Source organism: Sordaria macrospora, chromosome 3, assembly GCF_033870435.1.
Source record: "Sordaria macrospora chromosome 3, complete sequence".
Taxonomy (NCBI): domain Eukaryota; kingdom Fungi; phylum Ascomycota; class Sordariomycetes; order Sordariales; family Sordariaceae; genus Sordaria; species Sordaria macrospora.
Genome location: NC_089373.1, coordinates 2,534,129 through 2,545,965, shown reverse-complemented (window position 1 = coordinate 2,545,965; position 11,837 = coordinate 2,534,129). Strand labels below are relative to the sequence as shown.

The 11,837-nt window shown below is 53.7% G+C and overlaps 4 protein-coding genes across 4 annotated transcripts; 3 read left to right on the top strand and 1 right to left on the bottom strand.

Moving 5' to 3' along the window:
• The first annotated feature begins 627 nt into the window (after nucleotides 1–627).
• On the top strand, nucleotides 628–2,481 carry SMAC4_03014 (uncharacterized protein). Its single transcript, XM_003349379.2, has 2 exons — nucleotides 628–927; nucleotides 1,016–2,481. The coding sequence occupies exons 1-2, from the start codon at nucleotides 873–875 to the stop codon at nucleotides 2,155–2,157; spliced, it is 1,197 nt and encodes a 398-aa protein (XP_003349427.1). The 5' UTR covers nucleotides 628–872; the 3' UTR covers nucleotides 2,158–2,481.
• Nucleotides 2,482–2,878: 397 nt separating this feature from the next.
• On the top strand, nucleotides 2,879–7,069 carry SMAC4_03013 (uncharacterized protein). Its single transcript, XM_066089875.1, has 9 exons — nucleotides 2,879–3,407; nucleotides 3,666–3,689; nucleotides 3,789–3,834; nucleotides 3,903–4,044; nucleotides 4,121–4,311; nucleotides 4,371–4,570; nucleotides 4,629–4,754; nucleotides 4,815–5,055; nucleotides 5,106–7,069. Exons 1-9 carry the CDS (start codon nucleotides 3,390–3,392, stop codon nucleotides 6,683–6,685), a joined length of 2,568 nt encoding a protein of 855 aa, XP_065946491.1. The 5' UTR covers nucleotides 2,879–3,389; the 3' UTR covers nucleotides 6,686–7,069.
• Nucleotides 7,070–7,368: 299 nt separating this feature from the next.
• On the top strand, nucleotides 7,369–9,944 carry SMAC4_03012 (uncharacterized protein). The gene is made up of 3 exons (XM_003349377.2): nucleotides 7,369–8,174; nucleotides 8,436–8,609; nucleotides 8,709–9,944. Exons 1-3 carry the CDS (start codon nucleotides 7,993–7,995, stop codon nucleotides 9,568–9,570), a joined length of 1,218 nt encoding a protein of 405 aa, XP_003349425.1. The 5' UTR covers nucleotides 7,369–7,992; the 3' UTR covers nucleotides 9,571–9,944.
• Nucleotides 9,945–9,957: 13 nt separating this feature from the next.
• Nucleotides 9,958–11,804, bottom strand: SMAC4_03011 (uncharacterized protein). The gene has a single exon (XM_003349376.2). The coding sequence runs from the start codon at nucleotides 10,947–10,949 to the stop codon at nucleotides 10,158–10,160; it is 792 nt and encodes a 263-aa protein (XP_003349424.1). The 5' UTR covers nucleotides 10,950–11,804; the 3' UTR covers nucleotides 9,958–10,157.
• Nucleotides 11,805–11,837: the final 33 nt, after the last annotated feature.

Below are 11,837 nucleotides of genomic sequence, written 5' to 3'. Positions count from 1 at the left end.
GCGCATGTACTCGGCGCATGTACTCGACGCAAGTACAAGTGAGATCCGACGCACGTATCCTTAACGGAGGCAGGAGCCGCACTCATGAACCTCAAACCCTCAACATCCTTAAGGATGATGGGTCAGACTTACGGTTCTGCGGGGCTTGCAAACAATCTGTTCATTGAAGCCAATCCTGTCCCGGCTTCCTTCACGATGATCACCGATTTCTTTCAGGAGACAGAGGAGGGTTGCTTGGTCCGTTACGCAAACGGGCCGCACTTAGCCCGCGAGGACCGTAACGTCCGTGGATACTGGCGACTTACCAAGCATCCCGGTCGACAAGGAGACAAGCCACACCCGACACATGCCTTCGATTGTAACCTACCAGAACCGTCACTTATACGCGCAGGCCCACTCAACATGGCCGATCAGGCCCAACACTTGCCATTTCTTGTTCAAACTACGGGACCAGGGTCTCGAGTTCGACCCTGCGTAATGTAGGTACGTAGCCAGAACGAAAGTCAACCAAAGGGACGCAGCGCATATGTGTATGCCAGGCCGGATCGTCATGGCCGACTGGATGACATGTGTATAAAGGAACCGAAACCCCCCCATCTACCTCCACTGATCTTTCTTTGTCTCCATATTATAACATTCTGTGATCTTCAAGTCTAGCCATATCCTACACTACACCCATCACCCCTTGAAGGTTTCCATCAACACGACGTCACCGCGTTTGGACTTGGGACATATTAGACTCTGCTCTGCTCTTCCATCTTGCAATCTTTCCGACTCTCTTCGCCCAACAACCACAGGCACACCACAAGCAGCCTCAAGCACCGAACCACCAAACACACAAATCATCCTTGCTACACACACTACTAGTCAAAATGGCCCCCAACAGTACTACCAAGAAGGCGGTCCACTTCGGTGCTGGCAACATTGGTATGTGCCTTCCATTTCCTCCCTCCCTCCCCCGACATTCCCCGGTTTGAACATCCCATACGCTAACCTGCACTCTTCTTCCTCTTAGGTCGTGGATTCGTTGCCTGCTTCCTCCACAACTCTGGATATGAAGTCATCTTTGCCGATGTCAATGGCGATCTGATCGACTCGCTCAATGCCAGCCCCTCCTACAAGGTCATCGAGGTGGGAAGCGAGGGAACAGAGGAATCGACCATCACCAACTACCGCGCCATCAACTCCCGTACCAACGAGGAAGAGCTTATCCAGGAAATTTCCACGGCTGAAGTGGTGACTTGCTCCGTCGGCCCTAACATCCTCAAGTTCATTGCCCCTGTTATCGCCAAGGGTATCGACCGCAGATCCGAGGACCTGCCCCCAGTGGTTGTCATTGCCTGCGAGAACGCCATCGGAGCGACGGATACGCTTGCCGAGTACATCAAGGACCCCAAGAACACTGACCCGAGCCGGTTGGCGGACTATGACAAGCGCGCACGGTTCGCCAACTCGGCCATTGATCGCATTGTGCCGGCCCAGGATCCCGACGCTGGTCTGGATGTCAAGCTCGAGAAGTTTTATGAGTGGGTCGTCGACCGTACTCCCTTCAAGGACATGTCGCCGCCAGACATCAAGGGCATCATGTGGGTCGACAACCTGCTGCCCTACATTGAGCGCAAGCTCTACACTGTCAACACCGGCCACGCGACAGCTGCGTACCACGGTTACATCCGCCGCAAGAGCACCGTCTATGATGCCCTCCAAGATAAGGATATTCAAGAGGAAGTCAAGAAGGCACTCGACAACACTTCCCACCTTATCACGCAGAAGCACGGCATCGACGAGAAGGCCCAGTACGAGTACGTTGACAAGATTGTCAGGCGCATCAGCAACCCTCACCTGGAGGATGCCGTCGAGCGCGTAGGCCGTGCCCCATTGCGGAAGCTGTCCCGCAAGGAGCGGTTCATCGGCCCTGCAGCCGAGCTTGCCGAACATAGTAAGGACTGCAGCGCTCTGCTCGACGCCGCTGAGATGGCATTCCGCTTCCAGAACGTCGAGGGAGACGAGGAGTCCGCCGAACTTGCCAAGATCATGGCCAACAACAAGGCTGAAGATGTTGTCAAGCAGGTCTGCGGCTTGAACGAGAACGAGAAGTTGTTCCCCAAGGTGGTCGAGATTGTACAGCGCGTACAGGCCGACTCGCAAGACGACTAGCTGGATTCATTTCTGTCAACTTGTGTTTTAAACCATTCTTTCTTTGATGATTTATGATGAATGAGCGAAGACTCAGCGAACAGGAATAGGGCAACGATGGTCGTTGACACTCGGGATCTGGAGAAACTGGCGTTCATGTATACTTTTGGTTGTTTTTTTCTGGGATATCAACAGGGAGCATTACGACTGGGATCAATGGCGTTTTTAGCCGGGATTGTACTGAAATCCCGAGAGGCTTGTGTTTTCTTTTCTATTCATTATCGCGCAATCACTAGAGGCGTGCCGCATTAGTAGATACAGTTCAGGTCAATAAAAAAGCACTCACACATAATGTTTGTCCATGTCCAGATAGTGTTGGCCGCATGTGCAGGTCTTTAAAATCAGCCAGTGCTCCAGATTGCTTGTGGTCTAGTTTGGGCTGGTTTAGGATATGTTCTTGGTGGTGAGCACAGCGGAATGACATGACGAGCGGCCTTCATCAGTCACGCCTTATGTCGGTCACGTTGCTGAGAGTTTGTGGCATTCCGAATTTTGCCATTGGTACGTCGTAGGACACTGGTGAGTGATTGTTTCCCAAAATGTGTAGAACCTTAGTAACCCTCAAAGCAATCGGTGCGTTCGCGCAATTGCTTTATTTCTGACTGATCTCCCACGCGGTTGGTTTCTGAACTTGATTTGGTGATGGTGATGGCTTCAATCACACTGAATGCAACGACGATGAGGGGGTGCCAAGAGATCTGCAAAGTGGTTTGTCGTGGCCTTAGGCAGCAGCTGGCGGGCGCATTGACAGCAGACCGGCAGCTGTACCCACTTGACCGCCTGAGGGACGAGAGTGGCCCGAGCGGCGAGCAGACCACAGCCGCGAAATTGTGGGAGGCGGCCGGTCGAGATACGTGGCGGGCACCTCTACAACCGTCCGCTGTCATTTCCGGCCCGTCGCATCAAACTGTCAAGGTCTCCGACGCCTCTATTCCGAATTCTCGCACCGCCAACCACGTCCCCTCGGCGGACCAGATACCTAATACACCAAATACGACAATTACACAACTCCCGATAGCTTTACCCCTGACGAACCCGACGGCGGCTTTCTTGTACGGTCAGGGACCATCTCCAGCATCCAGCACGCACCCCACCTGAAGCTTGGAAGCTCGAGAACCGTTACGACCGCCCCCGTCCTCTAATTCCAACTTGTAAACAACACACACCACATACCCACGCCAAACTCGCCCAACATGAGGCTGGATGTCAAGGCAAGTTCACACAGGCTTCGTGCTTGCACCACCATGGCTGTGTCACCGAGAGACATTCGAACAGCAGGATGTTGCAACCTGGCGCACTCGCACCTCTCGGCTTTCGCCTGGGATCTTGCAGTTGCCCCTATTCTGCCTGCTGTTCCGGCACCTCGACGGCCAGCTCCATTGCGCCGACACGTCCATCATCACACAGCTGCCTCCAACTGGACTAGTTCTCATCAATAAACACCTGCTAATATGTCTGTCCACATACAGCGCCAGTTGTTTGCCCGCTCCGAGGTTCGTTACCTGTCTTCTTGAACCCCTGATTCCAGTAAACAAGGAAGGAATCTTCCAACCATTTGAGGTTCCCAATGCTCACCCATATCCCACATACAGCGAGTCAAGGGCATCGACTTCCATCCTACCGAGCCATGGATTCTGAGTACGTCTTGGTTCGACATCGCGATACAATGGGGAGGCCCTGAGTTCTGACACTGTTTCGGTTATTAGCGACCCTCTACAGCGGCCACGTCTATATCTGGTCATACGAGACACAACAAATCGTCAAGACCTTCGAGCTTACTGATGTCCCCGTCCGCGCTGGTCGCTTCATTGCGCGAAAGAACTGGATCATCTGCGGTTCCGATGACTTGTATGTTGGCCTTGGAGCTTGGGTTGCGGGCACTGGACCGCTAGTGCTAGACAGGGAGGCTGACCTGGAATTGCAGCCAAATTCGAGTCTACAACTACAACACGAGCGAAAAGATCACATCCTTCGAGGCGCATCCCGACTACATCAGAGCCATTTGCGTCCATCCTACACAACCCTTCGTCCTTACCGCTAGTGATGACATGACGATCAAGCTTTGGGATTGGGAGAAGGGATGGAAGAACGTGCGGGTATTCGAGGGCAACTCACGTATGGCGTTATCAGCCCAATTCGAAACAGAAGCAGCGCGCATGCTAACGGAGTTTCAGACTACGTCATGTCCCTCGCCATCAACCCCAAAGATACCAACACCTTTGCTTCGGCATGTTTGGACAGGACAGTCAAGATCTGGAGCTTGGGTTCCTCCACGCCAAACTTCCAGCTTGAGGCGCACGAGACCAAGGGCGTCAACCATGTCGACTACTATCCCCACAGCGACAAGCCCTACCTTCTCACAACTTCTGATGACGTGAGTTATGTCGACATGTGCCGGCGCATAGGACTTCTTAGCTGACTTAGTGGCGTAGCGCACGGTGAAAGTATGGGATTATACCACCAAGAGCTTGATCGCCACTCTTGAAGGTCACACCAACAACGTGTCCTTTGCCTGCTACCACCCAGAGCTGCCCATTATCATCTCTGGCTCGGAAGACGTACGTTGACATTTGCACCTGTTCCGTTACAAGCGGACTCATACTAACCTGCAACAACAGGGCACGATAAGGATATGGAACGCCAACACGTATAGGTTCGAGCAATCGCTAAACTACGGCCTGGAGCGCGCTTGGTGTGTGTCGTATCAGAAGGGCAAGCAGGGTATTGCTGTTGGTTTCGACGATGGTTCAGTGGTCATCAAGCTGGGCCGGGAAGAGCCCGCTGTGTCGATGGATGGTTCGGGCAAGATTGTGTGGGCCAGGCACAACGAGGTTGTCTCTGCTGTGATCAAGGGTGCTGGTAAGTGCAAATTGGGGTGTCGTGGAGTGGTGCTAAGCTAACAGAGTTAGATGCCGATATCAAGGATAACGAGCCCATCACACTCACCACCAAGGATCTTGGAACCGCCGAGGTCTATCCCCAAAGTCTCATCCACTCTCCCAACGGTCGTTTCGCGGCTATTTGCGGCGACGGCGAGTACATCGTTTACACGGCGCTCGCCTGGAGAAACAAGGCATTCGGTCAAGCCCTCGACTTTGTGTGGGCTTCCAAGGAGTACTCAAGCACGAACGAGTTCGCCATTCGCGAGTCTCCCACCAGCGTCAAGATCTTCAAGAACTTTGAGAACAAGGTCGGCGGTCTTGACGTTCCCTTCGCTGCCGATGGCCTTACCGGCGGTGTCCTTCTGGGTGTCAAGGGTCAAGGCGGCATCTCCTTCTACGACTGGCGGACGGGTGGGCTTGTCAGACGCATTGAGGTGGAGCCCAAGCAGGTGTACTGGAGCGAGAGCGGCGAGCTGGTTGCGCTTGCCTGCGAGGATAGCACCTACGTCCTTAGGTTCTCGAGGGAGAACTATAACGAGGCGGTCCAGGCTGGTCTTGTCGAGGATGATGGTGTTGAGGCTGCGTTCGATGTCGTTACCGACATCAGCGAGAGCATCCGTTCGGCGGAATGGTTGGGAGATGTCCTGATCTACACTAACAACACCAACCGTCTCAACTACTTGGTTGGTGACCAGACTTACACCATCGCCCACTTCGACAAGCCCATGTACATCCTGGGTTATCTCCAGCGTGATGGTCGCGTCTACATCACAGACAAGGATCTTAATGTCACCTCTTTCGCCCTCTCACTCCCCGTTCTGGAGTATCAGACTCTTGTCCTCCGTGAGGATATGGAGACGGCTGCCGAGCTACTCCCAAGCATTCCTGAGGATCAGCTCAATAAGATTGCCCGCTTCCTCGAGGGACAGGGCCACAAGGAGCTCGCGCTTGAGGTGGCGACTGACCCTGAGCACAAGTTCGATTTGGCGCTATCGCTTGGCCAGCTCCACATCGCCCTCGACATTGCGCGGGAGACTGATGCGGATCACAAGTGGAAGACCCTTGGTGATGCGGGTCTCGCTGCTTGGGATGTTCCTCTTGCCACCGAGTGCTTCGTCAAGGCAAAGGATCTCGGTTCGCTGTTGCTCGTCTACAGCTCGACGTCAGACCGCGAAGGACTTGCCAACCTCGCCAAGCAAGCTACAGAGGCCGGCGCGCACAACGTGGCCTTCAGCGCCAAGTGGCTCCTCGGCGACGTCGAGGGCTGCATTGAGATTCTCAAGAACACCAACCGTCTCTCGGAGGCTGTGCTCTTCAGCCAAACATACAAGCCCAGTCTCACACCCGAACTGGTGGCGGCCTGGAAGGAGAGCCTGGAGAAACAGAAGAAGGGCCGTGTCGCCAAGGTGTTGGGCGTCCCTGGAGAGGACTCTGAGCTCTTCCCCGAGTGGGATGAGTACCTGAGACTTGAACAGGAAGGACCTGCTGCTGGCAATCTGATTGATATCGATGCCGAGGAGGCCCAAGAGGAGTCGCCGGTAGAAGAGGAGGTAGCTGAAGAGCAGGAAGAGGAGGCAGAGAAGGAGGTTGAGGCAGAGGAGGAGTAGAGCCACGTTTCTGCGCCATCCGAGGAAGCGGAGAACGGAGAGGAGTTTGCTTTGTGAAGAGGACTGAAGAAGCAATTACAGACATTGAGATGCTATGAAGGCGGAGGAGACGCCCTCCCTCTCTTGACCGGCACGGCTTTTTACTAGATATGATAGCATTGGTAGTGGCCGAGGCATGGTGGTTGTTGGCAGTTTTCAAAAACGGGATGCAGTTGGCGCGCTTGCTGGTGCCGTGTTTGTGGCCCGTATAGTAGTCCGAGCTTTTAGTTACCTTTTGATAATGGATGAATAGTGAACTAATTTTGATGTCTCAACTTTCAGTTTCTGTTCGGGATGAAGATGCCGACGAGCTCGGACAGCGAACGCCCCTGAGGCCCCGTCCTGGTGTCGGTGATCGGGAGTCCGTCGGGGTCTATCGATGTCCCGAAAGCTGAGACTGGCAGGGGGCACTGCGGAGTCATGAACCCTGCAGATTGGCGGACACGGCGGCCAAGGCGGGTCAGTCAGCGGTCCAGTCAGCGGTCCAGTCAGCGGGTCATCGAGGGTCATAGAGCGGCCGTCGCATGCGTGTCGTTGGGGGACACTGGGGTGTTCGCTGGATCTCTGGCGGAGGATGGTTGGAGTCTTGGAAATTAAAGTATCGATAGATCTGGTATTCGGAACCGATGCCGCAGAAAAGTAAGCGCTGAGACGAAACCGCACTAGGAAGATCACTTTTCTCTCTCTCTTTTGTTTTTTCTTCTGTCGTTGGCGTCAGAGGCTTTTCTTCCCGCTTTTTACTCGGATCTGACGTTGTCTTGCTTTTTACGGTCAGCGGTATTTCTTACTGGCGTCGAAGCTACTGCACACTAAGAAGAGCCTTGCTGTCTTCCTTGTCTCTCTTCTCTCTCTCGTCTGTCTCTCTGACATCCAGTTCGTCTGGTCTCTTTTTCGTTCTGACAAAACCCTTGTTTCGAATATCTCTTACACAAACGATCTACATACAACCGCTCCTCCGCCCCCTTCCTCCGAACGGGTTCTTTTAAAAGGCTTTGATCTTAATACGATACCCCAGAAATAATACCCTACCTACACTAGACAACAACACCACTCACAACCTCCAAACGGCCTTGCTGCGTTTCCCCAACTTTACCGAACGGCATCGGACGAATCGTGCATCACGGCAAAGTCGGTCTGGTCCAACTGTCGCATAGCATAACGATTCCTGTAAAGGTTGTTACGTACGATACAACGCGGCACAAAGACGAAGAAGAAGCCAAAAAGTTTTTAGGATATATCAAGATAATTACAACAAACAAGCAAAAAATATGACGGGTTCAGTCGCCGATGCCTCCGCCGCTAGCGGCACCGAAGTTGGGTACCCCAATGGCCACCTGGGACACCTCAAGCCGGAAGAGCAGGAAGCGCTCGAACGCTTCAAGACTCATCTGGCGGAAAAGGGATATTATAAGCCAGGGCCGCCGCCTTCGCATGACGAACAGACTTTGCTGTATGTTTTTTTTCCCTATTTTTATTGTCTCTTTTCCGGGACCAATTTGTGTTGCGACGCCGCAAACTTTGCGACAAGTTGCGACTTTGCGACTTGCGACTTGCGATTTGCGATTTGCGATCTGCGACTGCATTGGATGTGCCTCCATGCGCCAATGCGCAAGGATGCGGATCGCACGGGATTTAGTGGTGATGGTGGTGACGGACCGAAAAAAATTGCAGAATCGAATTGGGAAAGCTAACCATTGAATGCCGTACACAGACGATACCTGCGCGCCCGGAGATGGAGCGTGGTTGATGCGTTCAAGCAGTTGAAGGAGACGGAGGATTGGCGCAAGGCGAACGACCTGAACGTTCTGTACGACACCATCGACCTCGAGGCGTACGAGGCCAGCAGGCGGTTGTACCCTCAATGGACGGGTAGAAGAGATAGGAGGTGAGTCGTTATACCCTCCCTGTCCTGGATAACACCTCCGTTCCTGTTTTCCGAGAGAAATTGTACATATGTGCTGACATTATGACCCCTTCAACACAGAGGCATCCCCCTCTACCTCTTCGAGATCCGCCACCTCGACTCCAAGACCGTCTCCGCCTACGAAAAAGCCGCCGAAACGAACCCGTCCAAGGCCGTCACCGACGGGCAGACCTCCCCCAAGCTCCTGCGCCTCTTCGCTCTCTACGAGAACCTCACGCGCTTCGCCCAACCCTTGTGCTCCGAGCTGCCGGACCGCGCCCACGCCACCACGACGCCCATCACGCTGTCGACCAACATCGTCGACATCAACGGCGTGTCGCTCAAGCAGTTCTGGAACCTCAAGTCACACATGCAAGCAGCCTCACAGCTGGCCACCGCGCACTACCCCGAGACCCTGGACAGGATTTTTATCATCGGCGCCCCTTACTTCTTCAGCACGGTGTGGGGCTGGATCAAGCGCTGGTTCGACCCCATCACCGTTTCCAAGATCTTCATCCTGGGGCCGCACGAGGTCAAGGCCACGCTGGAGGAGTTTATCGATCCCAAGAACATCCCCAAGCAGTACGGCGGCGAGCTGGACTTTACGTGGGGCGATCAGCCCAAGACGGATCCGTACATCAAGGAGCGGGTACACTGGGAGAACGGGCTGACGGATTTCCCCGAGGGCCCCAAGTACTGGAGGCCGACGGCTGATGGGACGCGGATGGAGTGTGTGGCGGTGGGCAGCGAGGGAGGCAAGCAGAGGATGGTTAGTGTGGGCACTCTTGAGAGGATCTGTAATGTGAAGGATGTAAAGAAGGAGGTTATTAACGGGGATGCTTTGGCCGAGGAGGTCAAGGGGTTGAGTGTTGGTGGTAATGATGAGAAGAAGGACGTTGTTGAGACGGGCGAGGAGGCTATGGTTTCTGCAGTCTCCGCTTAGGGGTCGAGCGAGATATAGAAGGGGGAGGAATCTTTTTGCCCAAGTAAACATGAGCTTTCGAAGCGGTTTGGGGATTTTCTTTGCATATATGGAGATACCTTGGGAAACCTTCTCTTCTCGGCTTTTGGCTATCGAGTCATGGGGGTTTTGTGTATATCTGGTTGGAAAGCATATACAACTTGTACAAGCAAGCAATAATAAATAGTATAAAGCGTCTCAAGCACTTGATTGTTTGTCCGGCTCATCCGGCACACCGGGAATGGCTGACTGACAGTCCCCTTGAACACATGGGTTCTATGTACCCCAGATTCCGGATGTTGGCCACGAGTCAAGTCTGGGCCTTGAAGAATGGTATCCTCCACCAACCTCCGCTGGCTACTGCAGGAACCGGAACTTTATACCTTTGGACAAGGATTGGATGTCGTTAAGTAAAGTACGACAAACAGGTTGTCAGTTGTGGAAATTGAGTCCATTCCGTGCATTCTATAAGTCGTATCGAAACCTCAAGACAACTCTTGCCTTGTCGACAGGTTGTGTCTATGTCCCTCCCCCGTCACGTCTTATAAGCCCATATCAGGTCATCCCCTCTACGCAAACCCTCTATTAGCCCTCCACTTCTGTATCCCCTTCTCCAGCTCCTCCCAATCCAGTCCGTCCCTAATCAGCTGCATCGTAACCCCAACCCTCTCCACCTCCAGATTCGGCCTCTCATCATCAAAGAATAACATCTCCTCGTACGGTATCCCCGTCCGTCTTTGAATGACCTCAAAGTGCCTCAACTTTGTCCCCTCGTAAATCTCCAGTCCACCATCAAAAAGCTCTATCGTCTTCCGTCCCTTCTCATCTGTCAACCCCCCTGCTACTGACCCTGACGACTCTTTCGACTTTGTCTTGCTCTTCTTCCCACTCTCCTCTCCCCCATTTTCCCCTTCTTCATTCACTCCCGACCCTCCGGGCGGTTTCCGTCTGAACCCCTCCACACTAGTCGGCAGTCCCCCAGGAACCCTCAACATCTTGAGCATCTCCCTGCACAAATCGCCCACGGGGCTTTTACTCGCCACCGCCAGTTTTACCCCCGCAACCTGCAGCAGGTGCAAAATGATGGGGACGTGCTTGTAAAAACTAAATTGCTCGCCATTGCGGTCGCTCAAGACGGAACCACTCAGCGCGCGAAGAGGTGGCCAGGGGTGGCAGTCGCTGTAGAAGGGCCAGAGGGTGTAGTCGAGGTCGAGGACGACGAGCGAGGGTAGGGGAAGGCCGTCGGTTAGGAAGGGTGGGAGGCCGGCGTTTTGGGGGTAGGGAGCTAGGAGGTTGGTTGTTGAGTGCGATGAAGAGGCGGGGGCGTAGACGTTTTTGGATTTGGAGAGTTTGCGTGGCATTTTAAAGGGTTTGAATTTGGTGTCGGTTAACGTTGGTTGTGATATGCACAGGCTGCGCGGGTGATGCAAGTCAGGACGTTGATATCCGAGACTTCTCGGGGTTTGACGAGCGGGTGCGTGCAGCAGCGGACGGAATCCGCGCCGGACTTTGTGTCTATCGGATGACTTAGAGTAGGCGATTCCCGAAGAGGCGTTCCCGAGGCAAGGCTTGTTGACGATAGTAAGGTTTGGTGATTTTTGTTATGTTGGTCACGAGTGTTGCTGACAATTGCTGACTGAAGATGTTTTCGCAGGATGTCGAGTTGATGTACCACCGAAGTGTGCCAATGACACAAAGAAAAAGCTGTCAGGGCCCCAATGTGTCACTGAGGTGGTGTCGTCCAGTGTTCCCCGAATTCCCATCTAATGACGGACTTAACCCCACTTAGCGACAGTGGAGGGCGGTGACGGTACCTCCAAGGTAGGTACGGCCCCCGGCAAGCTGACCGCGACCTGAGTAAGGCGGGGACTTTGCAGGGTTAGGGTACTACTAGGACGGGAAAGGTTTAGTGTTCTGTCTTGGGCTCTTGGCTTCGTCAATCCGTTGCAATCGTCTTCTTCCACTTCTCCATATTTTCCTATTTCCCCAATTCCTCTCGACAACAACTAACAACGATGAATGTCCTAAGCGCAATGGCCTTTCGTTCGTACCAGCCGAGTGGCTGCTTGCGGTTCGTCTGATGTTGCTGCTGCTCTCAGCCTTTTCCCGCTTCTCCTGACGCCCATTTTCCGGCTTGTCCCGTCGTACTTGCTGCCATGTCCAGCCAGGCATACAATAGCATCGAGCTGGCTCCCGTCACCCGCCTCAATCAGCCTGAAAGTTGCAGGGTTGCTAACTAGAATTGCTTC